The 26838-nt window shown below is 40.7% G+C and overlaps 1 protein-coding gene across 2 annotated transcripts in view; it reads right to left on the bottom strand.

The window, feature by feature from the left end:
- Nucleotides 1–1914: 1914 nt before the first annotated feature.
- Nucleotides 1915–26838, bottom strand: part of LOC131223773 (sister chromatid cohesion protein SCC4) — a 97734-nt gene continuing 72810 nt past the window's right edge. For both annotated transcript variants that reach the window (XM_058219269.1, XM_058219268.1), the window contains 5 exons: nt 23931–24020; nt 23728–23852; nt 4975–5180; nt 3364–3488; nt 1915–2459 (listed from right to left, as the gene is read on the bottom strand). In XM_058219269.1, the coding sequence (XP_058075252.1) occupies nt 2271–2459; nt 3364–3488; nt 4975–5180; nt 23728–23852; nt 23931–24020 (735 nt within the window). In that variant the 3' untranslated portion in view covers nt 1915–2270. The remainder of the gene's footprint in view (nt 2460–3363; nt 3489–4974; nt 5181–23727; nt 23853–23930; nt 24021–26838) is intronic.

The following is a 26838-nucleotide window of genomic DNA, read 5'->3' as shown; positions in this document are numbered from 1 at the left end:
GCTTATCAGCATATAAGGGTAAGCTAATATACATAATAAAGGAACTTGCCCAGCAGCAAAAAACTTTTGCAAAATTCTCCAACTCCTCGACATACCAACCCCCAATAGCTTGCTTTTGGAGATACTCACCTTCAATTCTAACACCACATTAAAGCATCTAATTATTTTTCCCAAATTGTACACCTCAGTTCCTGTCATATCACAAAAGAGAATGGTGTTATGGATAAACTGCAAGTGAGATATTTATCTACTTTGAACCTACTTATGTTCCCTGCCATTTACCATTTGTCCCAACATCTTGCTCAATGCTTCTGAAACCAGTGTAAAGAGAAAATGGAAGAGGGACCCCCTGGTTGGAGACCCCTTGACACCTTAAAGAATCCTCTAGGAGATCTATTCATAAAAGCCGAGAATTTAGTCGATTGAATACACTCCTGAACCCAAGTTATCCAATTTTGCTTGCATCCCAAGCAGCCTAGCATACAATCTAAGAATTTTCAGTTAATATGAGCACATGAATTTTCTAAATCAAGCTTACAAATGATACCTTTTTTCCATTTCAATGTATCACAAGTCTACACTGGTGGATGATTAAGGCACTATTCAAAATCTATCTCGTAGCCACAAATGCTTCTTGAGCTTTAGCTATGACTTTCCCTAACACAATGCAAAATCTGTAAGCCAAAATCTTTGCCAATTTTTTTAGGGCTCACCTATGAGGGTAATAGATCTAATATCTCTGTTGCTAGGCAGCCGCTCATAAAGAACTCATCAATGAAGTAAATAAGAAGACATTCTACCAGCTCCTAAAAGGTCTTGATAAAAAGCACCATTTGAAAGCCATCTGCCACAGTGCCTTGTTACTCCCTTGGGCATCCAGCACCGCTTGATTTCTGCTTCTCGTCCGTGATTTTTCAAGAGCTGCCAGTCTCCTCATCCGTGATTTGATTGAAGGGTAAATTGTCTAACTGGGGCCTCTTCCACCTGTCACCTTTGAGGAAATCCTCATGGAATTTGACTGCAGCCTCACAAACTTGCAAGTTTTCCTCCAACCCGGCAGGCAGCTGATCTTAGACTTCTGCCAATTTACCATTTAAAAGCAGACTTGAAATTGCTGTGAGAAAGGTCATATGATGATGAATGAATGAATGAACGAGCCTTTGCACAGTGCTCCACGTGATCACATCTAGAAAACAACTGGGCCCCACAATATATTTATCAAAACTGCCGAGTGATGGGCCCACACTATGGATTGCTGATGCACCAAAAGCCTTACGTACCAGAAAAATCTGTACAAAAGAGTACCCTCACCGACAAACATTTTTGCCTCCCAGGCTGTGGTCTGAATCCCTGAAATGCAGGTCCCACATCTATGTAGTACCTGCCGGCACAAAAAATTGCCTTGATGAGATCACGCTTCCAGTAAATGGATCTCTTCCCCACAAGGCAATCCTAGCAATCCTAACCCTTCGATTTGTGGCCTACAAATGGATGGTGAAGAAAAGGCAAAGCAGCATTTCACGTTCCACAAATGAGAGCAGACATGAAATTGCTGGGAGAAGGGTTACATGAAGGTTGGATGGGTAGCTTTTTCCACTTTGGGACACTTCAGGGAATCAATGGTGGACCCCATTTGATAAAAGTTCTCCATCGCCCAACTACAGGAGCCACTGACAATCGGAGAATCTTTGTAAATTTTTTTTTTCCCCTTTCCTACTTAAAAAAAAAAAAAAAAAAAAAGTACTCTCAATCACCACGTAGTGGATATATTCAGATCGATTAGTATCCAACCTGAAATCCATAATACACAGCTAGGAATTCATCATCATTATGAATTGAAAATGGTCTGAACTCTATTTTGGCCATCTCAAATCCAACTGAGCATCCAAACACACCTCAAGAAATTTCAGTGAAGCCCTCCTAAAATTTGATCATTGCAACTTATCGTAATTAACAATCATGATATTGTTTTTAATGGGCCTTTTGTACAAAGCCACCTAATTGATTGGTCATTTACTATTAAAATTTCAGCGAAAGTGTCCCGTGCAGGACATGCTCTGAAAACTAGTATACATTGCCTATACAGTTATCATTACAAGCACCCAAGCTGTGTTGTATTTGTGCATCTCAGCAAGGGTGGAAAACACAACATTAACACAACATACCCAGGATCACTTAAGATTGATCATGGGCCATCTTTAGCATTACCGGTCATCACATGTCAACCAGATTCAGGCATTTGACCATTCAAATTAACTTTTTGATCAGGATTATATTTTCTTCTTGCCGCGCCTGCCGGTGTCGATATCGCATAGCCTTGCTGAGGTCAAAGCAGGTGATGGAGTGGACAGGCCGACAGATTCTGGGATGTCGAGATTGACCTTTGTAGATGGGCCTGCAACTGCTCGCTTGATGTCAAGTTCATGCAGCTGTTTAACTTGGATCCTCGACTTGTCAATCTGCAAGGACGAATAAAGTGTCAAAATACCAATAAAGCTGAGAATGGAAAAAAATTCTACAAGATGGCCCATGATCTGGATCAAGTAAATAGGCTATGCTTGTTAAATGGAGGCAGTTTCAGTAGCATCCCAATTGCTATAGCTTCACATCTTCTTGCTGAAAAGGCGGAAAGATTATAAACTCTGTTAGCCAGCCTTGCATAGGTATATTGGGGCCATGCATACTACTAACCAAGTGTCACGTAGGTGGAACTTCCACGAGATCCACCGTCTATCAGGTAGGCATACTCATGTTCACCTTGGAACACAAATCATGACGATCCAAGACTCATGTAGGCCGCACCATAGGAAACAGCTGGGATGGGCACACCCACCATTAATTTTGTGTAGGGCCCACCATGGCATCTATATTACATCCAATCCATTCATCCGACGTGCCTCATCAAAATGAAAGCATTCCCCAAACATTAAGCTATTCCAAAACTCTGGTGGGCCATTCCAAGCAAATAAAGAGCTTTTAGGTATAATTTTATACTGTTCCCCATTGGGTGACCCACCCAAGTGCTGAATCAGCCTGCTTTTTTCTTCTTTTTTTTTTCAAGGTCAAACAAGGGGTGTTGTACCTGATGGGCAGATTGGATTTCATGCATATAAAGTCATTTCCCCGAATGTTAGAATACGCACGTGCCCTGCATAGCTATGTGAGTCAGGCAGGAAATTTTGGAAGATCATCCCACCTGTAATCTGGGCTGGGGCAGACAAGGCAGGGAATTGGGAAGCAGTGCCAAAATGCAGAACCAATCTACTTCTGGCAGACTACCAGTACCAGATGCGCCCAAGATACTAATTTCAATATTGAGATTGAAGACCACAAGGAACTAAATGGTGATACCAAAGCCCTTACCAATTCAAGGTGATGAATGGATGACCGTGCATCAGATAGTCTCTTCTGCAAGTCATCAGCTTTTTTCCTCTCGTACTCCAAGTTCTCCATTTCATTTCCCCTTTCACCCAATTCTTGATACAAAGCTGCAAGAAGACTTGCATCAGCTATCTACTGACCATCTTGCATTAGTTTTTAAGCTTCAAATTCCCACACAGAATGAGTCCTCGACGGTGTGATCCAAGATACTTCAGATACAGATACCACCAAGATCGTAACGAGGGAATTCAAACTTTAAAGAATTGCCGCCTGAAGTGTTGTTTGGATGTACTGCCAAATTAGAGGCCAACAAGGTGTAATTTGCTTTTGGGAAGGTGTGAAAAACCAAACCCGTATAAAGCACACTTCTATTTTCCTGCTTTTCCCATGCCAAATCATAGGTGCAATATATATGGCAAGGTTCCAAACATATCTCAATTAAGAGTTTTGGTGCAAGCCGTGTTCGCCTTGGGAACCGGAACTTCCAAACACACTTAATCATGGGTTATACACATCCAAATGGTAATTCATACAAAAGCTTTGACATGACAATTCCTCCCTCTCTTTTCCATTGCATCACTGTAACATCTTACAGGAGGAAGTCTATATGATGACAGTTTCCTGCTTCCCACCTGCATATACATGGCTAGGGGTGGCAATGGGCTGGGCTGCCTGGTCCCATAGGGCCAGGGCTTGGGTCACTAGATTTGGCAAGAGGGCTGGGCCCGGCCTTGAAATCTAGGTCCAGTGTCATGGCAAGGCTGGACCAGGCCAATGATGAATGGCCTAGCACGGCCCGTTGGGCCAGTCGAATCATCACGTGGGTCACTGTTATACAGCAGCTGGATTGAAAAGCAGCCCTGGCCACCGGGGAGTGAGCAGGAGGGCAAGAAAGAGCAGAAGCAGCAGCAAAAGCATGGACAATTTGAAGACTTGTGCAGTCCCATTCAATGTGCATCTGTGGTTTAAAAGCACTTTTTGGATCTAGGGTCATGTTTCTATGATCAAAACCATTTATATGATGCGATTAATCGTGGATGGGAGGGGATACTACGAAAAATTTCTTAGTCATTTCAAACCTCTGAGTATGTCACTGTTTTCCTTACAGGACCAACCCTACAGGGGTAGGCTAGGCCAAGGCCTTTCTAGCCCAATTAGGGTCAGGGCCAAACCCAGTCAGGCGCTAGCCCTGCCCATTGCCACCCCCATACATGGCGCCTGCAAGTGCATAGTAGAATATAAATGGCAGGGGCCAACACTTTATTTTATTTATTTATTTATTTTATTTAAAAAAAAAAAAAAACCTAAGATGGTTGAACTCTGACACTCGTCATGTAACATCACCCTATTTAGAATGGTTCAAAGTAGTTTTATGTGCTCATCTGAAATAATAGATGCTAAACAAATAAACCATTTCTTTATGTTATCGTAAAAATGTACAGGCATGTTGCTGTGTTGGTTTTCTGGAGTTGCCACATCAGAGACCTTTGGCTTGTCTTCAGGTCACATTCACCTCAGCAAAAATCATGCCTAGGGATAACGATTTACATGCAAAAAGAAGCTAGAGAAGATTCTTGCAATATATGAATATACCTGTTAGAACAGAGAGCACCCATATCTGCGTTGGGATATCATAAAGCGTCTTTGCCAATGTCAAAGACGACTTCAAGATTTCTCTCGCTTGTCCGGTGTCATGTAGGGCAAGTGCCAGAGTTCCAAGGATTGTCAGATACTGTGAAACAAGTTGAATGTTTCCCAAGTGCTGGTGTGTGATCCTCAACCCAGTTGCTAATCGAATTCTGCAAGATGGTCGTTAGTTGTTACAATTGGGACAAGAAAATGATAAGTTCTACAAACACTGTTTCAGACATGTTTTGACATGCTTCCCAAGATTGTAAAACAATTTAATTAGCTAGTAATCTGGCCAGAGCAAATGCCAATCAATGTGAATTATATGATCCTCAATCCGAGGAGATACATAGTCAAGTTTTGCTTGCAGACATGTGCCTCTATTCATGGGCACGCTTTTCAACCCAGCATGTGCAGGGCATCCTTGGCATGCATCAGGTGGTCCCCAACATGCAGATGGCATGGCTAAAGAATTAGGCCAATCTACTCATTTTATCAGGTAAGTGAAACGTGTGCATTGGATATGGTCTTTTGTTTCTTTATGAGCAGCGCACCTCATGAGTTGAATGCTATGTGACAAGGAAACTCTATTTCCTCAAAAAAATAAAAATGTGCACAACATTTCAGACATGTAGTGGGCACATGTCAAAATTTCTATGAGGAAAATATTAGTTTCCATTTCTTGTATTTCGGCAGCATGCATACATGTCAGCCTTTAGGGTTTTCAAGGTCCCCCTCTCTAGTAGACACAACATTGGCAAACTCATAACTTGGACTCGAATTGGTTGGGCCTCACAACTTTTACTTGGGTGGGCGAGAGAGTCATAAGAGGACGAAATATGAAAACTGAGGAAGCTGAAGAACCTTTAAAAAAAAAAAAATTTATTTTAAAGAGAATGAGAAGAGTTATTTGATACTCTAGTTGTGTATGAAGCTTGATATGCAGGCACATAGAAATGATATGAGTGGCTTATAGGAACTCAAATTAAACCCGACTAGATTGTGCAAACTACTGTCACCAAGTTACCCTCCCAAAATCAGATTGTTTGAACAATCCTAAACCTTGATTGATGCAGGACAATTAACCACTTGCTCTGAAGCTCGAACTGATAAAGCATGACGAATTAATTCCTTTATCTCATAGCCTACACCTCACATCCATGGGTTAAGTCCTCAGTCGAACCCTCCTCGTGGGCCCCAAATCTGTGGGTTTCACCCCCTTGTGGGCCCCAAATCATATGAGTTCTACTTAACACAGGCCTCAAATCACGTGTGACGCGGGTCGCCCACCCTGAGTGTACCCCCGCATCCCGCAAGCCACCCCACTTGAGTCCAGTGTGAAAATGGCCCTGCATTAATCACCCCCGATGAGGAATCTCGAACACGAAACCTCCCGCTCTGATACCAATTTGATGCAGGACAATTAACCACTTGCTCTAAAAGCTCGAACCAATAGAGCATGACGAATTAATCCCTTTATTTCATAGCCTAGGCCCCACATCCATGGGTTAGGTCCTCAGTCGAACCCTCCTCGTGGGCCCCGAATCACATGGGTTCCGCCTCACACAAGCCACCCGCCTCACATGGGCCCCAAATCACATGGGTTACATGGGCCACCCCGAGTGTGCCCCCACATCCCACAGGCTACCCCACTCGAGCCTGGTGTGAAAATGCCCATGCATTATTGATCCATGGACACTTGTTTGTTGAAATAAAACCATTAATATATTCATTTGAACAATCCAATAAATGTCTATCAATCTGATAGGAAGATAATCTAATAAGCATAAGTTTTGGTTCACGATACATCTAAGTTGGTACCCATAATTTGGACGGTTTCATTTGATACTGGATGTGATGTTTGCAGTTTTTAGGCAATTTCCAAGTGGCTATGTATCATCCATCACACTCTGCCAAAGTGTCAAAGTCTTCTCTAAGGGAAAAGGCATATATGGCTTTTAAATGAGAAATGATGGATTATACACAGGCAGTTAGAAATTACTGAGAAATTGCATACTTGTATACAATTTATTCAAATATAATGAACCAGATTACGGGTACGAGTTTAGATGTATAATGAACAAAAAATTGCCATTATTTGCTTAACAAAATATTAGGTTGATGGACATTTTTTGGACAGTTAAAATAAAAAACATCAAATGGTCTTAATTCAAAAAAACAAGTGCCCACAAATCAGAGGTTAATATTTTTCAACCAATCTGATTTTTATATTGCAACTTAATGACAGTGGGTCCACAATTTAGTCGGTTTAATTTGAGTTAATACATGCCATGTGTGCCATTTCTACATGCCTGAGTATCAACAAACATACACATCCAAAGTATCAAATGACTCCCATTAAAAAAACCCAAAAAAATAGAGACAAGAACTTCTGTTTCCTTGCGGTGTGAGATGGGTCCAGACGAGATGTCCATCTTCCTCACACAGTTTTGATTCCTCTGGGAATTTTCATTGGAGGCTTGGACATGCTTGTTCTAGTCATGAATTCTCTATCTGCTTGCTCCTCACTCTGTTGGGCTATGTTTCTGGGATCATCTAGGCCATCTATGAGATCATGGTCATCAATCGTGACAGGTTCCTTTACAACCATTATCAGCTGTTCTATGGATACTAGCTCACCTCTATCGCATCCTTGTGTGAAATAGTTTGTTTTTGGATATTCTATTATGCAGATGAGTGCATTCATTTAAGTGTTTTAGATATCTAAAAAAAGGAAAGAAAGAAAAATTCGACAAATACACATCATGTAGATAGGCATGACCCATCCACTTATTATCACTCAAAAAAGTCATCTAGTCCGTACAAGGAGCAAAGATTTTGAACAAAGTTGCGTGGGGTTATTTCCAAATCACAAGGAGCTTTTCTAGCAGATAGATAGATAATGGATAGTGCATTGATTGTGCATAAAGTGATTGATTCTCGACACAAAGATAAGAAAAAGGGGTGGTTTGTAATTTGGATATAGAAAAGGCGAACGACTATGGGGATTGTGATTTTCTAGATTACACGTTAGAACGTTTGGGTTGTGGTTAGAAATGGAGAAGGTTGATGTAGATGTGTGTCAAGTAAGCCAAGTTTTTGATATTGGTTAACGGATCTCCAAGGGGGTATTTCTCATCTTTGAGGGGTTTGAGACAAGGGGATCCGTTGTCTCCATATTTATTTGGAGTAGTGACGGAGGGCTTTCGTTGAATGCTACAAACAGGTTTAGAATCAAAATTATAAAAGGTTATAGGGAGGATAGACCATATTTTCAAGTATCTCACTTCAGTATTCGGATGACACAATATTATTTTGCGATGCAGATGTGATCAAGGTGGACAATTTAAGGAAGATAGTTTATTGTTTTGAGGCAGTTTTGGTTTGAGAGTGAATATTAACGAAAGTGAGCCATTGGGAACAAGGTGTTTAGTAGCGGTAATGGTGGGAGTAATGGTACGCCAACTGTTAAAGGATACGCCGAATCGGTATAATGGTCGATACGGGGGGTGCAAAGAGCAATACAACCCTATATCTATAAAAAATCCAGAAAATCTGAAACATTGTGAATATTCTAAATATGCATTCATTTATAATTTTGAACATGTTTATAGTAGTATAACAGTCCAGACTTTGGTCAGAATGCTATATCGGGATGTCTGATGGATTTGTGAATATGCAGGGTCTAGGGATTTTTGTGTCATATTATGTAATTCATATACCTAACAATTTAATATCATTTCTCCCCTAGATCTTAAGAAAATAAAATAAAATTAGATTCGGGAAAATAGTGTTGTTGATTTGGGGGACCATTTGGTTCCCCAAATCACCCTCAAATTCATGTAATCTATTAACACTTATCCCACTAATGGGTTAGTGGATATTTATTGGAAAGTGAAGAATGAAAAATATCAAATGGTCCTATTTTTTAAAAAAGTGTCTACAAATTTATGGCAAAAATTGTTCAAACAATTTAATTTTGGGATTGTGACTTAGCAACAACGGTCCCAAACATTTAATTGGTTAATTTTAAGTTGATATATGCCTCATGTACAATTTTTTAGGGCCATGTACATGGGGCCCACTTGATGTATGCATTATATCTCCATGTCGTCCATTCGTTTTGCCAACTCATTTTAGGGCATGGTCCAAAAATGAGACAAATCCATATCTTAAGTGGACCACTAGTGGGTGAAGTGGGCCACCTTGATGTATTTGTATATCCATGCCGTGAATTTGTTCTGCCAACCCATTTTAAGGCTTGGGACAAAAATTCAGATAGATCTAAATCTCAAGTGGACCATTAGTGAGTGGCGCCTTAAATGTGGGGCCCACCTCAATGCATTTGTTGTCCATCCACATGGTCGATCCTTTTTGCGAACTTATTTTAGGGCATGGTCCAAAAATAAGGCAGATCCAAATCTCAAGTGGACAGCATAATAGGGACCAAATTCCCACCATTAAAAATATATTGGGACACATTTTTTATTTTTTTGGATCAAGCTGTTATTTGTGTTCTCCCTTCATCCAGGTCCATGTGACCCTATCAAAAGAGTTGATGACAAATAAACATTAAAGTGGGCCGTAGGAAGTTTTTAATGGTAGGCATTCAATCCCTAGCGTGTGGTCCACTTGATATTTGGATCCCTTCATTTTAGGGACCATGCCCTACAATGAACTGGAATAACTGATGGACGACGTGGGTAAAATACACATAAATTAGGGTGGGCCACACGCAATGAAACAGTGCAAGTGCACTGACTTGCATACGCTATAGAGTACTTTAAAAAAAAAAAAAATTTTAAGTGCGCGGCTATTTCATAGCGATGCAATCCATTCGTTTTTGTAACAAACAGAGGGAATTGAAAAGAAGAGAGAGAGAGAGAGAGAGAGAGAGGGGTGGGTTGGGGAGGGGCCATCACAAGGGAAGGGAAGAGGAAGAAGGAAAGCAACCCAAGAAGGAGACCACCCCCTCCTTCTTCTTTAGGTTTGTTGTGCATAACAATTGTTAGTCTGTTACCATCCAAAAAAATTGGGGGTCTCCGTTTCGGACCCATATCACGTAATGGCTCCAGCCGTTATTGTTACGTATCGCCCATTACGACTGATACGTAACCGTTTTTACACACCTTTTGGGAATCCATTTATCCAAAAGAAGAGGTGAATGTGCATGCTAGAGTCCTTGGATGTCGGCCGGGATATTTTCCTTCAACTTATTTTGGTTTGCTGCTATGTATACGCAAATTAGCTAAACTCATGTGGATAAGGTAGTGGAAAGATTTGAACGGAAGCAATCAAGTTAGAAAATAAGACATTTATATCTAGGAGGAAGGTTAACGTTGATTAAGGGGGCAATGTCTAACCTTCCGGGCAACTATATGTCGTCATTTAGTTGCCCAAAGTCGGTGCTAAATCGCTTGGATAAATGTAGAAGAGACTTCTCATGGAAAGGAGCTGAAGAAAAGTATAAATTTCATTTGATGAATTGGGAGGTATGCAAGCATTTTCAGGAGGTGGGAGCTGGTATTAGAAGTTTGGAGATGATTAATATGACGCTTTTGGGAAAATGGTTATGGCGGCTTGGTGGGGAGGAAGATCATCTATGCAGACAAGTTATAGTCAAGAAATATGGACTAGTGGAAGGAGGTAGATGGATAAAAGAGTCCACTCCATATAAAGCCTCGGGGGCTTGGAAAGCGATAGCAAGCCTAAGGCAGAAATTTGAGGGGGTTGGTTTCTCTTTGGGAGATGGTAGGAGCATTCGGTTTTGGGAAGATGTTTGGATGGAAGACAAGCCCCTTCTAGAAGATTTTCCCCATCTAGCTAGAGTTTCAATGGAATCAAACATTTTAGTTGCTCGCTATTACTCGGTTGTAAGAAATGATGTGATTTGGGCCCCTTTGTGTAGAAGGAATCTTTTGGAAAAAGAAATTGAAGAGATGATAAAGTTGTAGGAAAGGCTTCATCTTGTAACACTAGTGGATTCTATGGTGTGGATGAAAGAGAAATATGGAAAATTCTCAGTGAAATCGTTGTACAAGCTCATTTCAGGGCCTTTTCGGAATAGAAGAAGCTGGGTATCAGATGTCTTTATAAGGGGGTAAGGCAAATATATAGGAATGGGCAGTAGCTTTTAAAGCTATAGGATAATTTTTCTTCTTTCCTGTATTTCTCTTTTCTGTTGTACGTTGTATTCTTTTGGCTTTGGCCCAACAATACTAATCATCGCCTTTTAGAAAAAAAGAAAAGTCATCGAAACTGAGTCAAACTTGCCCATGTGATGTCCAATTCTGATCTCAGTGAGACTGCACCTGTTTTGACTCGGTAAGGCTTAAAAAACGGGTTGACTCAGGGTGAATCCAGAGTGGACTCAGTGAGTCGGCCAACCTTGGTTTGACGTTCACATGCTTGTCCATGTTTAACAATGACAGTAACCTGTCCATGTTCAAGTTACATGGGTTGAACGACCTAAAATTTGGGCTAGGTCAGTCATGTGGTTGATCCCATTTGATGCATGCTTGGATGTTAAACATGCGGCAAGTTTGTATGCGTATAAAGGTGCGTCTGCAAGGCTAGGAAGTAAGAAACCTTGCTCATAATATATCCTAGACTTGTCAGTTTGGATAAAGTGGGGCCCACAGTTCAGTAATCCACAATATTGATCTGATAGAAGTAGAACCCACCATGGATGGGCCATTATTCAACAGTCTCTATAGTAGAGAATCCTACCATGAGGGTTAGGATTCTCCCACTCCAAGTGAGGAAGTTTGGGGTGTTATGAATCCATTGTGAGGCCCACCATATCAACTATCCAGATCACTGAACTATGGCACCTGCTTATATAAAATGAAAAGTCTACGGTAGAATGCATATCCTCAGGTTGAGGATTACAGAATTCCTCAGCTAATCAAGTTTTTGAAAGAGATGCAATGTACCAATGTTACATGAAAACTGTACATTTATAGCAGCAAAATACGCCTGAATTAGGTTTGGAGAAACTTCAAGAAAACTTCACAAGGGAGCAGTCTAGGTTCCAACAAACACTAAGTAAACATGTAAGTCACAAAAATATACATGTGAATTAAGCCACATTGACATGTATGGAGGAAAAAAAAAAAAAAGAAAAAAAGAAAGAAAATACAATTGCTAAATGCGATACTCTCGGTGGAGCAACTATTACACATGCTAAATGGGATACTCTCTTTGTAATGCAACTATTACTTTCCTAGGGCACACTGACAGAAAGAAAACCATGAACACCACCATCATCAGAGCCTTGCCCCAGATTAATTGAAAGTGAAGAAAATATGAAAGAGAAAAACAAATCTCATGAATATGTACAAGAAAGTATGGACCATGTATCGTACATAGGTTGCACGCTTGATGATCTGCTGATTTTTTTTTATCAACATATTGAATTGTTGTGAAGAATTGAAACATCTGAGCTGAGTTTTTCAAAAGAAACATTCGGGTATCGTGGGTTACAAGCTTGACCATGTGGGCAATTCTTTTGAACATGCAGGTGATTTTTCACAATGAAAGGAATCATAAAAATTTCAAAAGAAACACGAATAGATTGTCGCATGAAATAAGTGGGAAACCAACTCCTTACCATAAAAAAACGTGTCGTGTAAATGCCTAAAGGGTGAGTTATTAAAAGCATAGAACAGAAATTCACCTGTTAAAAGATCACATGTTTCTGACACATATCACTTATCTAAAACATCAGCATGGTTTTAGGGGAAAACATTGCTTGATGTGTACTTGTTTGCTGATGTCTTTTTATCAACAATAAGAACTACATGTTTATAACTATATATTGAATGTGAAACAATGTTTTGAGTGGGAAAGTTGCTCAGCCTACCATGATGTGCACAGTGGTGCCCACCATTTAGTGATCCAAATTGTTTGCGCATTGGGTCTCCTGTTTGACTATGTTATCTTGGAATTGACAGCCAAGAAGAAAATTGGTAGTGGTTGTGAGGCTCAGGGGCTGTACGTTTTTGATGCTGGTGACATTTTGCCACAATAGTCTCTAAGCCCAGTCTGAGTAATAAATAGCGTGTCCAGATATGGCGCATACACTTGGGTCATGTGTCCAGTAACTCTGAGTTTTTTATTTCCTAATAAATTTACTAATGAAGTCAATTTTCAGTGTCAAGTGGGATAGTTATCAAAACATTATTGAACCACTTTTTCTCCAAGTAAACATAAAGGAAAATATACTGATTTGATTCATTCTGATGTGTGGGATCCTGCCCTAATTATTCAAAATTTGGTTATGGATATTTTAAGTTGTTTATTGACGATCACTCTAGATTTACCTAGGTGTAAGGAAGAGTAGCAATGAGGTTTTTTCAATTGTGAAAATATTCCACATGATGGTTCTTACTCAGTTTGATACCAAAAAAAAATTGTTTCGATCGGGCAATGTGCAAATATCTATCTCATGACTTAGAGAGTAGCTTTTGTGAACATGGCAAATAATCCAAACCTCTTGTTCATATGCCCTCAACATAACGATATTGTCGAGTAGGTGCATCTAGATCCATTACAATAGGGATGATGGCTCACAACATCTATTGGGATGAGGAAGTACTCATAGCCACCTATATAATCAACAGGATGTGGACTCCCCTCAGAAAATTGAATAATCTTTAGAAGAGACAGATGATCATTCCTAATATTTGTATTATGTGCCTGCAGGATGCAAAGACTATGGACCATCTCTGTATTCGCTAAGGAAGTCCGGGATGAGAGTTCTCGGTTTGTTCCAGATAGGCCTATCAATGGACCGAGTTCAGTCTGGGTCAGGGTCAGCCCAAGCCCGACCCATTTAATAAATGGGTGAAGAAATTTGGCCCTAACCTGACCTGTTACTCCTTACCCAGTGACCCGACCCAACCTGCTTAAAATTTCTAGAGCCCAAACCCAACCCATTTAATTGTAGTCAGGTCAAGCCCACCCAACTCGCCCAACCAAACCCATACGCTAGCTTTAATATCTCATATTAGGCTTCTTTGCTATTCTTGGAGTTTTCAAGTATATGGAGCTCACTATTACATGCTCATGGGATTGGGCTTTTACATGATACACGCATGTTACATTTCATCTCATTTACATACTTGCAGAAGAGCAATCACACATGTAAATAGGATACCTTTGTTTCGGATTATGGGTTGTATCGGATTGGGTCATTCGGCTGGGCCTATTGATTCAATATATGGGCAGTCGGGTTAGGCTGGCCTAAACACGAGTCTGACCCATTTATCTATAAAGGCTTCTTCTTCTTTTTTGCTCGAGTCTAACCTGCAACCCGACCCAACTTAGCCCAAATGTGGCTTAGAAGTGGGTTGGGCCAATTGACCCATGGGTTGACCTCAGTGTTTGAAGTATCGGTATTGCTACAAGTTTCGCTGGCCAGAGATATGGAAACTGATGTAGGATATGAAATTCAAATATGTGCAAGATTTCCAGGCTTTAGATTACATTAGTTTAGAAACAATTACACAAAATTCCATACCCCACACAAAAGTTCAAGCATGCAATCAAGGGGAATCTATGCAGGCCCAGTCCTACACAAGCTAAGGCTGGATCAATCAAAATTATAGACCAAACAATATTCAGAGAAGGGTAAATTCATCCACACATGTACAAAAATAATTCCTCAATCCAAGGGGTTCACAGATTTCAATTCGGGGAACCCTAAGGTTGAAAAAGGGCATAAAATTGGAGATTTGAGTGATTTAGGGTTAGGGTTAAGGATTTGGGGTGAAAGAGAGGAGAGAGAGGAACTAGACAAGCGTCACACGCGTGGACAACAGTGTAGGCACAGACGCACGTGCGCTAGAGGTGTCTGCATGTGTGTGGGGCCCACAAATCAGAAAACGGCTAGCTTGGCCTTAGTCGGCCAGGAGTGGGCCAAAAAACCTCCAAATTTCAGCCTGATCCAATGCACGGTCTGTGTGTGGTCCTTCGCAGAAGTTTCAGCCCTCCTGCAGGGCCAGATTCTGAAAATTTGATGTAGAGAGAAAAACGACTGCAATAGAGGATGAATTTGAAGCGTAGATGATTGTAGGAGAAGAGAAATATGGATGGTAGAAGGTGGTGGCGAATCGGGATAGGTGTGGCTTTGCACCTCAATAGTTAGCCCTTCAAGGAAGGGAGGGTTTCACATCTAATTGGATCTCCACAACTCGAAAATTTAAAGGAGCAGAAAAACACGGAAATTTTATTAATCTTCAATGAGAAAAAAAAAACTACAAGGGGTGCCTATATTTATAAGAAAACCCTATACCCCAAAACTCACCCCAAGTGCGCAATCTATTACTTGGAGACAAAGTAATAAAAAATAACAATTAATCAAAGCAATCTAAACTGTCCATGATATTCCTAATAACAATAATAAGCAAAACCCAAAGTACTAGATTAATTGGAATAGTGGGTCACGATCATGAGAACCCATGGTGGGATTCACATAACTATCGGGTCCACTCCAACGAACCAAAACGTAGTCCTCTAACTAAGAGGCCCTCCCTGGACTTCGTCATCGATCCAGATCGATGGTGGGACCCTCCTCCTTGCGTACATGCGTAGAGGGGGGGTGCGTGTGCGCGTGATGTCCCTATCAACTCTCCCCGGCTGCGAAGATTTCGTCACTGGCGAAATAAAACTCTTAAACTGCTCCAAGATGTCAGGATCAAGTCTCTAAAGCTCCTCCTTAGTGAGCCACGTACTGTCTAAAGCTGGGCGTGACTTCCACTTAACCAGGTACTTCTGAAACCCGCCGTTCGACGTTGATATTATCTGATAGTCCAGAATATCCTCTATTTCCTCTTTGGGTGTGGGAAGGGTAGGTATGAGAGGTAGAGGCTGGGAAGAAGGGTCGGGAAGAGGCCATGGATCAAGGGACAGGTCTGGGGAATCAGGATAGTTGGGCGAAGGGCCGGACAAAGTATCAGTGGTCCCCTGAAAAGTAACTAAATCCTCCACATCGAATGTGGAACTAATTCTCATGGGAGGTGGAAGATCTACCACATACGCATTGAGATCGTTTTGTTTTATAATTTTGAAGGGTCCAGCGCTATGCACGTGTAATTTACGAACGGCCCCTTGAGGGTACCGCTCGGGCCTAATGCGAACCATCACAGAGTCCTCTACATTGAATTCCTTAAAACGTTTATGCTGGTCTGCAGAAAATTTGTAATGTTCATTACTAGTAGTGATTTTTCGCTTGATTTCTTGATGCAATGAATGAATGTGATGCGCAAAGGATTCTGCAGAATCTAATGGCCTATGGGACAGTAACACAGGGATAAGATCAATAAGCTTCCTAGGCTTATAACCAGTAATGACTTTAAAAGGGCTTAGACCCGTGGACCTATTGACAGAACTATTAAACGCAAATTCGGCTATAGGTAGTACGATATCCCACGTTCTGGTGTACTCCCTCATTAAACATCTAAGCAAACTCCCTAGGCTCCTATTGACCACCTCAATCTGACCATCGGTCTGAGGGTGGTAGGCAGAAGAAAATTGGAGCCTAGTATTCATCATGTGCCATAGTGTCTTCCAAAAGTAACTCATGAATCGCACGTCACGGTCAGACACTATGGTTTTTGGTAACCCATACAGTTTGACGACCTCATTAAAGAACAGCTTGATAACATGGGATGCGTTAGAGGTCTTAGAACAAGGAATGAAGTGGGCCATTTTAGAAAAACGGTCCACGACAACAAATATGGAATCGTGTTTCCGAATAGTCTTGGGGAGTCCAAGCACGAAGTCCATACTGATGTCCTACCAAGGGATGAATGGAACTGGCAAAGGTGTGTATAATCCTTTATTTCGCTTTTTCTGCTTTGCCAGTTGACAAGTACGTCATTGCCTTATAATTTTGGCCACGTCTCGCTTGAGGCTTGGCCAATGAAACTTATCCTCCACTAGGGCAATGGTCTTGTCTCGACTGAAATGACTCGCGACCCCTCTTGAATGTAACTCCTAGACAAGAAAATCGCGGAGGGAGATGCGAGGTATGCACAAGCGGTCACCCCTAAACAAATATCTGTCTAAAATCAAGTACTCACTGCTAGCTCCTGACGAACTCTCTAACAATGATGCGTACACAACTCCAAAATCCGGACACTCAGAATAATCTTCTTTGATGTGCTCGAGGCCAGTGACTTCGACACTTATGGAATTGAGTAACGCGAATCGACGACTCAACGCGTCGGCAGGCTTATTCTCTACACTGGCCTTGAAGGAATTGAACCCACTTGGTGTGCCTAAGGTTTAATTTCTTCTGAGAGTTCAGATATCTCAAGGACTAGTGATCTAAGAATAAGACGAATTCTAACGGCAATAGGTAATGACGCCAATGGCGCAATGATTGCACTACGGCATAGAACTCTTTGTCATAGGTGGAATATTTTTGTTTCGCTGCATTCAGTTTCTCACTAAAAAAGGCGACAGGGTGCGCTTCCGGACTAAGTACTCCTATGCCGACTCCTGACGCGTCACATGCGACTTCAAAAACTTTTGAAAAATTCGGAAGTCGCGTGATTGGAGCTTCGGTCATATTGACCTTTATCTCCTTGAAGGCCTTCGAGGCTACCTTTGTCCATTGAAACTCTCACTTTTTTATGCAATCCATGATGGGAGCCATAATAGAACTGAAACCTCGAATGAACTGCCTATAGAAGGTGGCTAAGCCGTGAAAGCTGCGTACCTCATGAATATTGCGGGGTTCAGGCCAATTGACGATGACCTTGACCTTCTCGGGATCCGTCGATATGCTCTCAACTGACACAATAAAACCTAAGAAGATAACACTACTAAACAAAAACGCACACTTCTTTAGGTTGGCGTACAATTTCTCGGCTTTAAAGATCCCACAAACCTGCCTCAAATGGTTGAGGTGTTGTTCCTTGGCCATTCTATAAATCAAGATATCATCAAAGTATACGACCAGGAACTTCCCCATGAAGGGCCTCAATACTTGGGTCATCACACGCATGAAAGTGCTTAGGGCCTTAGTTAACCCAAAAGGCATAATTAGCCACTCGTATAGCCCATCCTTCATCTTGAAGGCCGTCTTTCACTCATCACCAGGGTATACACGGATTTGGTGATAAGCACTTTTGAGGTCAATTTTCGAGAAGATAGTAGCATTGGCTATCATATCCAACATATCATCAAGACGCGGTATGGGAAACCGATACTTGACTGTGATTTTGTTGATGACCCTACTATCAACACACATCTTTTATATGCCATCCTTCATTCCTTCTTAGGTGTAAGAAGGACGGGCACAACACACGGGCTCATGCTCTCTCGAATGAAACCCTTTTCTAGGAGCTCTCTTCAACTCTGCATGCTCCTTTGGGTTCATTCTGTAATGAGGGAGGTTTGGTAGAGTCGCCCCAGGGACTAAATCAATGGCATGATGTATATCCCTCATAGGGGGAAGCTCATTCGGTAGATCATCAGGAAAGACATCACGAAACTCATGCACTACATGAATGGCCTCAGTGGGTAACTCTACACTAGCCTCTGGTACACTTTCCCTAGTCACAAGGGCGTATACCATCGAGTCCACCTCAGTTTCTCGCTCAAAGTCTTTGGCGTTTAGAATATGGAGAGACTTGAATTTGGACTTCGACTCCTTCAATTCTTTTGAGTTGCTCACACCACTTTGCGTGGTGAACTCCTTTCCAGTAGTGTTCTTAGGTGGAAGTGGATTTAGCTTGACTTTCTTGCCCTCAAACCAGAATGTACATACATTCGAACGGCCAAATCTGGAGACATGCCTGTCATCGAGCCAAGGTCTACCTAGAATGATATGACCCCATCCATAGAAACAACATCACACCAAAGTGTCTTTATAAGATCCAAACTGAATATGAACAAGACAACAGTGCAAGACTGGAATGGAATTTTCATCAACCTAGGACACTCTATAGGGTTGAGGATGGGCTTCAAGCTTCAAGCCTAAACAGTTTACAGTGCTTGTTGATGCCACGTTGGCACAACTATCACTATCCACGATCATCTTACAACTCTTTTCCCTACATTTTGCATAAGTATAGAAGATCGTGTTGTGGCGCTAATTGTCAGTGTTTTTGGCTTGAGCAGAGGCGCATCGCACAACTGCGAGGGTCGCAGACTCTTGCGCTCCCTCTTCCTCATCACTGAAGGTTTCTACTGGTTCATATTCTTCCTCTTCGTTGTCACTCTCTGGGGGCATTACTTCTATTTGCCCATCAATAAGGAGCACCTTGGTGCCCTCTCTCGTGCCGCATTGGTGGACAAAGTGACCAAACCCTTGACACCTAAAACACCTACTTGCTCCACTCTTAGGTGAGCTAGACCCGATAACTTCTTTACCCTTATCATCCTTGGGCCTGTGCTGAAAATTACTGGAAGGTTTGCTTTGGTACCCAGTGTTAGGCTTAGCTTCAGAATGGTTGGCCTTAGCGTCAGAATCGCGAAACTCAAACCGCCTTCCCATAGATGCTTTCAGGTATTGCTCAACCTCCAACACTACTTGACGCAACTGCTCAATAGTGTCTCTGTCTTTGGCGAGCAATTTTCTCCTAATGTCAGAACAGAGGCCCGTTTTAAATCGAGCAAGGGTGAGTACGAGATCCTCATCAACTTCACACTTGGTCAAGTACCCTTCGAACTTCTCAATATATTACGCCACACTCATGGAACCTTGTCGAAGAGACTGCCATTCCTCAGTCAACCGTAAGCGATAAGAGAAAGGGAGGTACTTCTCCTTAAGCGTTTCTTTCATTTCTCCCCAGTGGACTATTGGGAGCTCCCACGCTCTTTCTTTCGCTCTACAGTAACCCAAAACCTCTTTGCTTGGCCCACAAGCTTCATCTTAGAGAATTGGACTCGACGAGCATTCCACATGTCATACCACTTAAAATAGTGGTCCATATCCGCCAGCCAGTCTAAAAAGGCTTTAGGGTCCAAGTGGCCATCAAACGTAGGGGCATCTACTCTAACTCCCTTGAAGAGTTGCACATATGGGTCATATTGATCATGATGTCCCTCGCGGGGTGGGTGCATGGGTGCGTGCCCATGACCAATTCCTAGGCCACCTCCATTCCTTGGTCTAACCTCCTGATCACCTGCCTAAGATTGAGCATCTTCCCCAATGGTGGGGTTTGCCCCGGCGGAGGTCTCTAGTTGGGTAACGCGCACATTAAATTGCTCAAAGCGTTGGTCCATACGTTGTTTCAAGCGCTTACCCAAAGACTCAAACTGTTGGGTCAGCTTGTTCATTGACTCTTATAATTGTTCCATGTTTAGTGTAGGGTGCAAGCCAAAACCACGACCCGTATGTGTGGGCATACAACTACTTACTCAACTTAAGGACCTTCTAATACGACTATATGCGCCTAGATGGGACTAAATACTCTTATAGGACTCTATATGGGGGAAATGACACAATACTACTCAATTTCCAGCACCCTATCCGCCCAAAGAATCCGTCAACAGAAAATCCAGTAAAGAGATATGGGGATTTTCTGATAGCAGAAAATTCAACAGCTTATATCAGAAATTATGGACCTCTAAACAGCTCTATATGATAATACTTAATGCATAATAGACATAAATAAACTAAACCCTAAACATGCAATGCATTCCCCTATAAAAACCTTGTTCTCTCATACCAAATTTGATGCAGGACATGAAATTCAAATATGATGTGCAAGATTTTCAGACTTTAGATCACATTAGTTCAGAAACAATTACACAAAATTCCATATCCTACACAAAAGTTCAAGCATGCAATCAAGGGGAATCTATGCAGGCCCAGGCCTACACAAGCTAAGGCTGGATCAATCAAAATTATAAACCAAACAATAATCATAGGGTAAATTCATCCACGCATGCACAAAAATAATTCCCCAATCCAAGGGGTTCACAAATTTCAATTTGGGGAACCCTAAGGTTGAAGAAAGGGCATAAAATTGGGGATTTGAGTAATTTAGGGTTAGGGTTAGGGTTAGGGATTTGGGGTGAAGGAGAGGAGAGACAAACTAGAGAAGTGTCACACGCGTGGACAGCGCTGTAGGCCCAAACGCACCTGCGCTGGAAGTGTCCGCACGTGTGTGGGGCCCACAAATCACAAAACGGCCAGCTTAGCCCTGGTCAGCCAGGGGTGGGCCACAAAACCTCCAAATTTCAGCCTGATCCGATGCACGGTTTGTGCATGGTGCTCCACCGAAGTTTTAGCCCTCCTGCAGGGCCAGATTCAGAAATTTTGTTGTAGACAGAAAAACTGCAATAATGGAGGATGGATTTGAAGCGTAGATGATTGTAGGAGAAGAGAAATATGAATGGTAGAAGGTGGAAGCGAATCGGGATAGGTGTGGCTTCGCACCACGGTAGTCAGCCTTTCGAGGAAGGGAGGGTTTCACACCCAATTGGATCCCCACAACTCGAAAATTTAAAGGAACAGAAAAACGTAGAAATTTTATTAATCTTCAATGAGGGAAAAAAAAAACCTATAAGGGGTGCCTATTTATAAGAAAATCCTATACCCCAAAACTCGCGCCAAGTGCGCAACCTATTACTTGGAGATGAAGTAATAAAAAATAACAACTAATCAAAACAATCTAAACCGTCCATGATATTCCTAATAACAATAATAAGCAAAATCCAAAGTACTAGATTAATTAGAATAATAGGTCAAGATCATGAGAACCCATGGTGGGATTCACATGACTATTGGGTCCACTCCAATGAATCAAAACGTAGTCCTCTGACTAGGAGGCCCTCCCTGGACGTCGTCAACGATCCAGATCGATGGTGAGGCCCTCCTTGGACGTCGTCAATGATTCAGATCGATGGTGAGGCCCTCCCTGGACGTCGTGCGTGTGCGTGTGATGTCCTCATCAGAAACAATATCGATATCGTTGATAATATCGCTAATAACCAGAAATGCGGGAAAATATTGGGAAAATGGTAGCATTTTCAGTGAAACTTCAGGAGATGTTAAAATGTACACATTTGCATATTTAAAAATAAAAAATTGCAAAAAGAATACATACATAACAAGTTTCCATTTAATGGGGCCTTAAAAGCATATGTTGTTATAAGAAATTAGTCCAACCATCCCATTCAGCCTATTTAACCATCCAACCTTTCATCCAAACATCCATCGATATTGCAAAATATCAACAACATATGATATTTCACCAAGAAATCATCAATAATTGGACAGGAAACAAAAGATTGTGGTCTCAATATCGCGCATGTTGCAATATCGATAATATCGAGATATTATTAATATTATCAACGGTAAATTGAACACTACATACAAGTTACAACCATGTGCCCATGAAAAAAAAATTGAAATAATTTTTTTGAACAAACAAATTTATAATGATATCAATACATTGGCAATATTATTGAAATATCGTCGATACACTTATGATACAAGCATTACCTAGAATTTATATAGTCAAAAATATTGGCGATACATTGCCGATATTGATGCATTGGCAATACAAGCGACACCTAGAAATTACATAGTTGAAAATATTGATGATTACATTAGCGATATTGATGCGTTGATGATACTTAGCAATACATTGCTAATACCTAAAATTTCTGATACTACAAGCGACAGCTAGAATTTACATAAGCTGAAAATATTGACGATTACATTAGCGATATTGAAACGTTGGTGATACTTAGCGATACATTGCTAATACCTGAAATTTCTAATACTACCAGCGTTATCAGTATTGCTGAGCTGGAGACAGATAATATTGGAGATAATTCGAACATTGGTTGACCTAACCAATTGCCACCCCCTAGTTCCAAATGCACTAGGCTATACCTAAAAATTTAGTGAGATGTTTCTTGCATGGCATGGTGGAGGTGTGGGCCATAAGGGAGTTGTGGGGGCTTGCTCTTCTTGCTGTTCTCTAGACCATCTGGGAAGAAAGGAATGATAAATGTTTTTGGAATCGGTGCAAGCAGCTAGAAGCAGTCTTCACTAGGGAAGAAATTGAAATTGTAGCATGGGCTGGTTGTATTAAGTCTTTTAGATCTGGTGTTGTGTTTTCCTAGGCTGTTTAGCTCAATGTTTGTTTCCTTTTCGGTGTGAATCTCTCTTCTTTATCTTCCAATAAAATAGTAACCTTTCAAAAGAAAAAGAAAAAAGAAAAAAGTGTGGCTCATTTGATGAGTGAACCCACCTGACCTTTGTGACAGGTGATTTTTATGATGGGCAGCATCATATGTATGGTCCGAGATGTCCTACAAAAGTGGCATGTTGGTGACAACGTATACCTCAAATCACAAAGTTTTGATGCCGTGGCATGTACGTGATCATTTCTCTATCCAGAATGGAAGTTTGCAAACATTGAATGTCTCTAGTATGCAATGCTAGACAAGCTTGCTAGGGATGATATCTAAACTACATAGATAAAGAAAAATAATTGCTAAAACCCAGGCTACATTAGAAATATTATATGGCACAACTTTTGAAGTCTCCAAAGGTAATAAAAATTGTTCACACAGAAAAAAATCTTAAATGGATAAATAACAAGTGATTCAAAAGATTAATATTAAAGGAATTATTGTGTAGGGCTCAGTAAATCCTATACAATTCACAATACCTACTTTAAGACTTTAATCATTTTATAGGAAAATCGCCATGTTCATATCAGGTTCAAGGATAACTCTTACCGTGCTTCTTGTAGATTATGCTGTTTCATTAGTAGAAGCCCATAAGCAAAAAGAACGCTGGTCTTCTCTCGCACCCCGACAAAAGAATCCATGATTCTGTAGACAGGACCTATTAGATCGAGTGCCTGTTAAAAGCAAACAAAAAATAGTTCAACGTTGAATCTTTTGTATTCAAAAGAAAACAATAGCTACAGATCATTTACCCGAGAAGATGATTCCACATCACCAATACAGATGTAGGATACAGCTGCATAAACTTGGCACATAGCTTGCATTGATTTGCTCTCAGTTAGCTGAAAGACAACATTTGGATACCTTGTCAATGATCCTCGTCAAAAAAGTCCCACATTTTTTTATCAGTGAGCAAATCTCAACATTTAAACCAACGAAACAGAAACTGTAATTTTTTTCGAGGACAGAAACAAAAAAAGGCAATATCCATTAAGATCTATGTATACATTTATAAACAAATGTGGTCAAACGATAAAGACCATAATAGGCAGAACATCTCTCCTATCTGATCTCAATAATGAATGTTGGACGTCTAGTTTCCTTCAAACCAGAAAACTACCATGTCACTTCAACTCCACTTGACTAGTCTGCAGAATAATCTCAGTAGAAAAAACTGAGATTCAGACGAAGAAATAGAGAAAAGGGAGATGATGGAGAAGAAGAGTGAAGAATTTAGGGTTAAGAGAGATGTTGTGTGTTAAGTCAAAATCGACTAACACATCCTTATATTAAGAGGGAAAAAAAATAAAATACTCTGCAGGATTACCAAGGACCAAGTTCATGCACACGCAGAATTACATATATTCCCATCTCCTATAATCTCAACAAACTTTTTCAATATCATTCTTCTTATCATCAAATATCCTTCTAGTCCACTCCATCCAGGGGTCTATGTAATGGGATCTTATTTCCATATGTTTCGGCCATCTTTCTAGGAGGATCCATCGTATGGCCTTCAAAAAGTCGGACACTGACTTGAGACTAGCCCAAGAAATTCAAAAGGTCCTGAAAAAGAATGCTCAAGCTGTTCTCGCAATCTCGAAGCGTACAACTCTAGGATACAGCCTAATGAATTCGACAAATAACTTGCAACAATTTGCTCTCAGGTAGCTGAAAGACGATTGGATACCTTGTCAATAAAATAATCCACTTCATGAAAGGCAACAAATTTTATAGACGAGCAAAAGTCAACACTTCAAAAGAATGCCGAAGCTATAATCGCAATCTCGAAGCGTACAACTGTAGGATACAACCAATGTTTTAAATAGAGACACTATGTAACTTGTAGCTTACGCTATGTAGCTAGCTTAGCCTTAACACTACATAGCTCATGAAAATAGCTCAAGTCGCGTGCAGCCTACGCTACATGATAATTTGTGTAAGATACACGATACTACACTATATGCTACATAGCTTACACTACAATATTAAAATCAATTTAATGTTTTCAATGAATTGTTACATTTTTATATTTTCATTAAAAATTAGTTATCTTTTCTATGCTTTTAATGATTCGTGTTGGTGGCCTAGAAAATCTTCATTGTACACGATGGCAAGGCTTTGGAAGGCGATCGCTGAAGTAGAGGACATATTCAAGGTTGGAGTGAGCTTCTAAGTGGTAAACGAGGAGTGCGTGAAGTTTTGGGAAGATATTTGGCTAGGCTCTCGTCCAATTAAAGAGGTCTTTCCTAGACTAGACTCCGTCTCTTCGGACTCAGGCATTTTGGTCGCAAAAAATGCTTCTCTCGACTAGGCTCATCCGGTGCATGGACTCTTCCTTGCAGAAGACATTTGAAGGAAGAGGAGGCCAGACATCTCTCTTGAATCATCTTTCAGGAATAGCTTTAAGTGCGAATCGGGATGCCATTTCATGGAACCTAGACAAAGGTCGTGGCTTTGGCTTGTTTGGTGGGGTGGAAGAAAGTTCTCACCATCGACAATCTCTACAAGCAAGGTCTTGTGCTAGTCAACGTATGTTCCCTTTGTTGGAAGGATGGTGAGTCGGTGGATCACCTTTTCATGCATTGGTTTGTGAGGGGAGTTCGGGATAAACTTTTTTATGCTCTTTGGAGTTCCATGGGTGATGCTAAAAACAATTTGTGAATTTCCAAGCATGGCAAGGAGGAGTATGAAAAATTGGGACGAAGATATGGAAAGTATCTCTGCTAGTGGGATTATGGGCGGCGATATGGGATGAGAGGAATAATCGATGCTTCAATAACATATCGAGTTCCTTAGTGAGAGTCTTTTCTAAGGCAAGGTGTTTGGTTATCGAGTGGCCTAAGGTTTGCCTTGCATTGGAAGACTGCGATCTTCATTCCAAGGGTTGAGACTCCATGTAAATGTGTAGATACATGGGTTGTCTTGTAAGGGTGTTGTAGATATCTTTTTCTCTTTTCTTTTGTATATTCTTCCCTTGTTTCTGTGGCAATCTGCCTTTTTCAATAAATGTTCTATTATCTCTCAAAAAATAAAAATAAAAATAAAATATAAGTAAAAATATTAAATCAGTTTAATTGCTCTTTCCTTACTTTTATACTTAATCATTGTCCTTTCGTATTATTTTAGGTAATGTTTTGTCGCATAGAATATCATGAAATTTGTTAAACTTCATTTTAATCAGTCTAATTTGGTGTAGAATATCATGAAATTGGTGTAACAAAGTGCAACCTTGATTAAAAATCTAGAAATAGTTTGTAGCTTGTGCTACATGCTATGTAGCTTACACCTCAAGTTTCAGAGTGGTGAACGCTACACTACATACTATTCGCTATTTAAAACACTGCTTTAAGAAATATGAAATACAGGAGGTGTTGATAAAAGGAAACAGTAAATCTTATTAGTATAGATATAAAAATATAAATTAATATCCATACAGATTATGCATAATTTATAAACAAACCTGTCCAATTGATGGACGATAATAACCAGAACGTCGCTCCTATATGATATCCAATCATTAGTGTTGGACGTCTATTTTCCTTCACTCCCAAATATTGCCATGTCACCTAAACTCCACTGCACAAGAGTTTGTGGAATAATTTCAACAATCTTTTTCAATATCATTGTTATCATGGAATATCCTTCTATCAACTCCTT

This window comes from Magnolia sinica, chromosome 13 (genome assembly GCF_029962835.1).
Source record: "Magnolia sinica isolate HGM2019 chromosome 13, MsV1, whole genome shotgun sequence".
Classification (NCBI taxonomy): Eukaryota; Viridiplantae; Streptophyta; class Magnoliopsida; order Magnoliales; family Magnoliaceae; genus Magnolia; species Magnolia sinica.
Note: the sequence above shows the minus strand (reverse complement) of the source record. Positions and strands in the feature narration are given on the sequence as shown.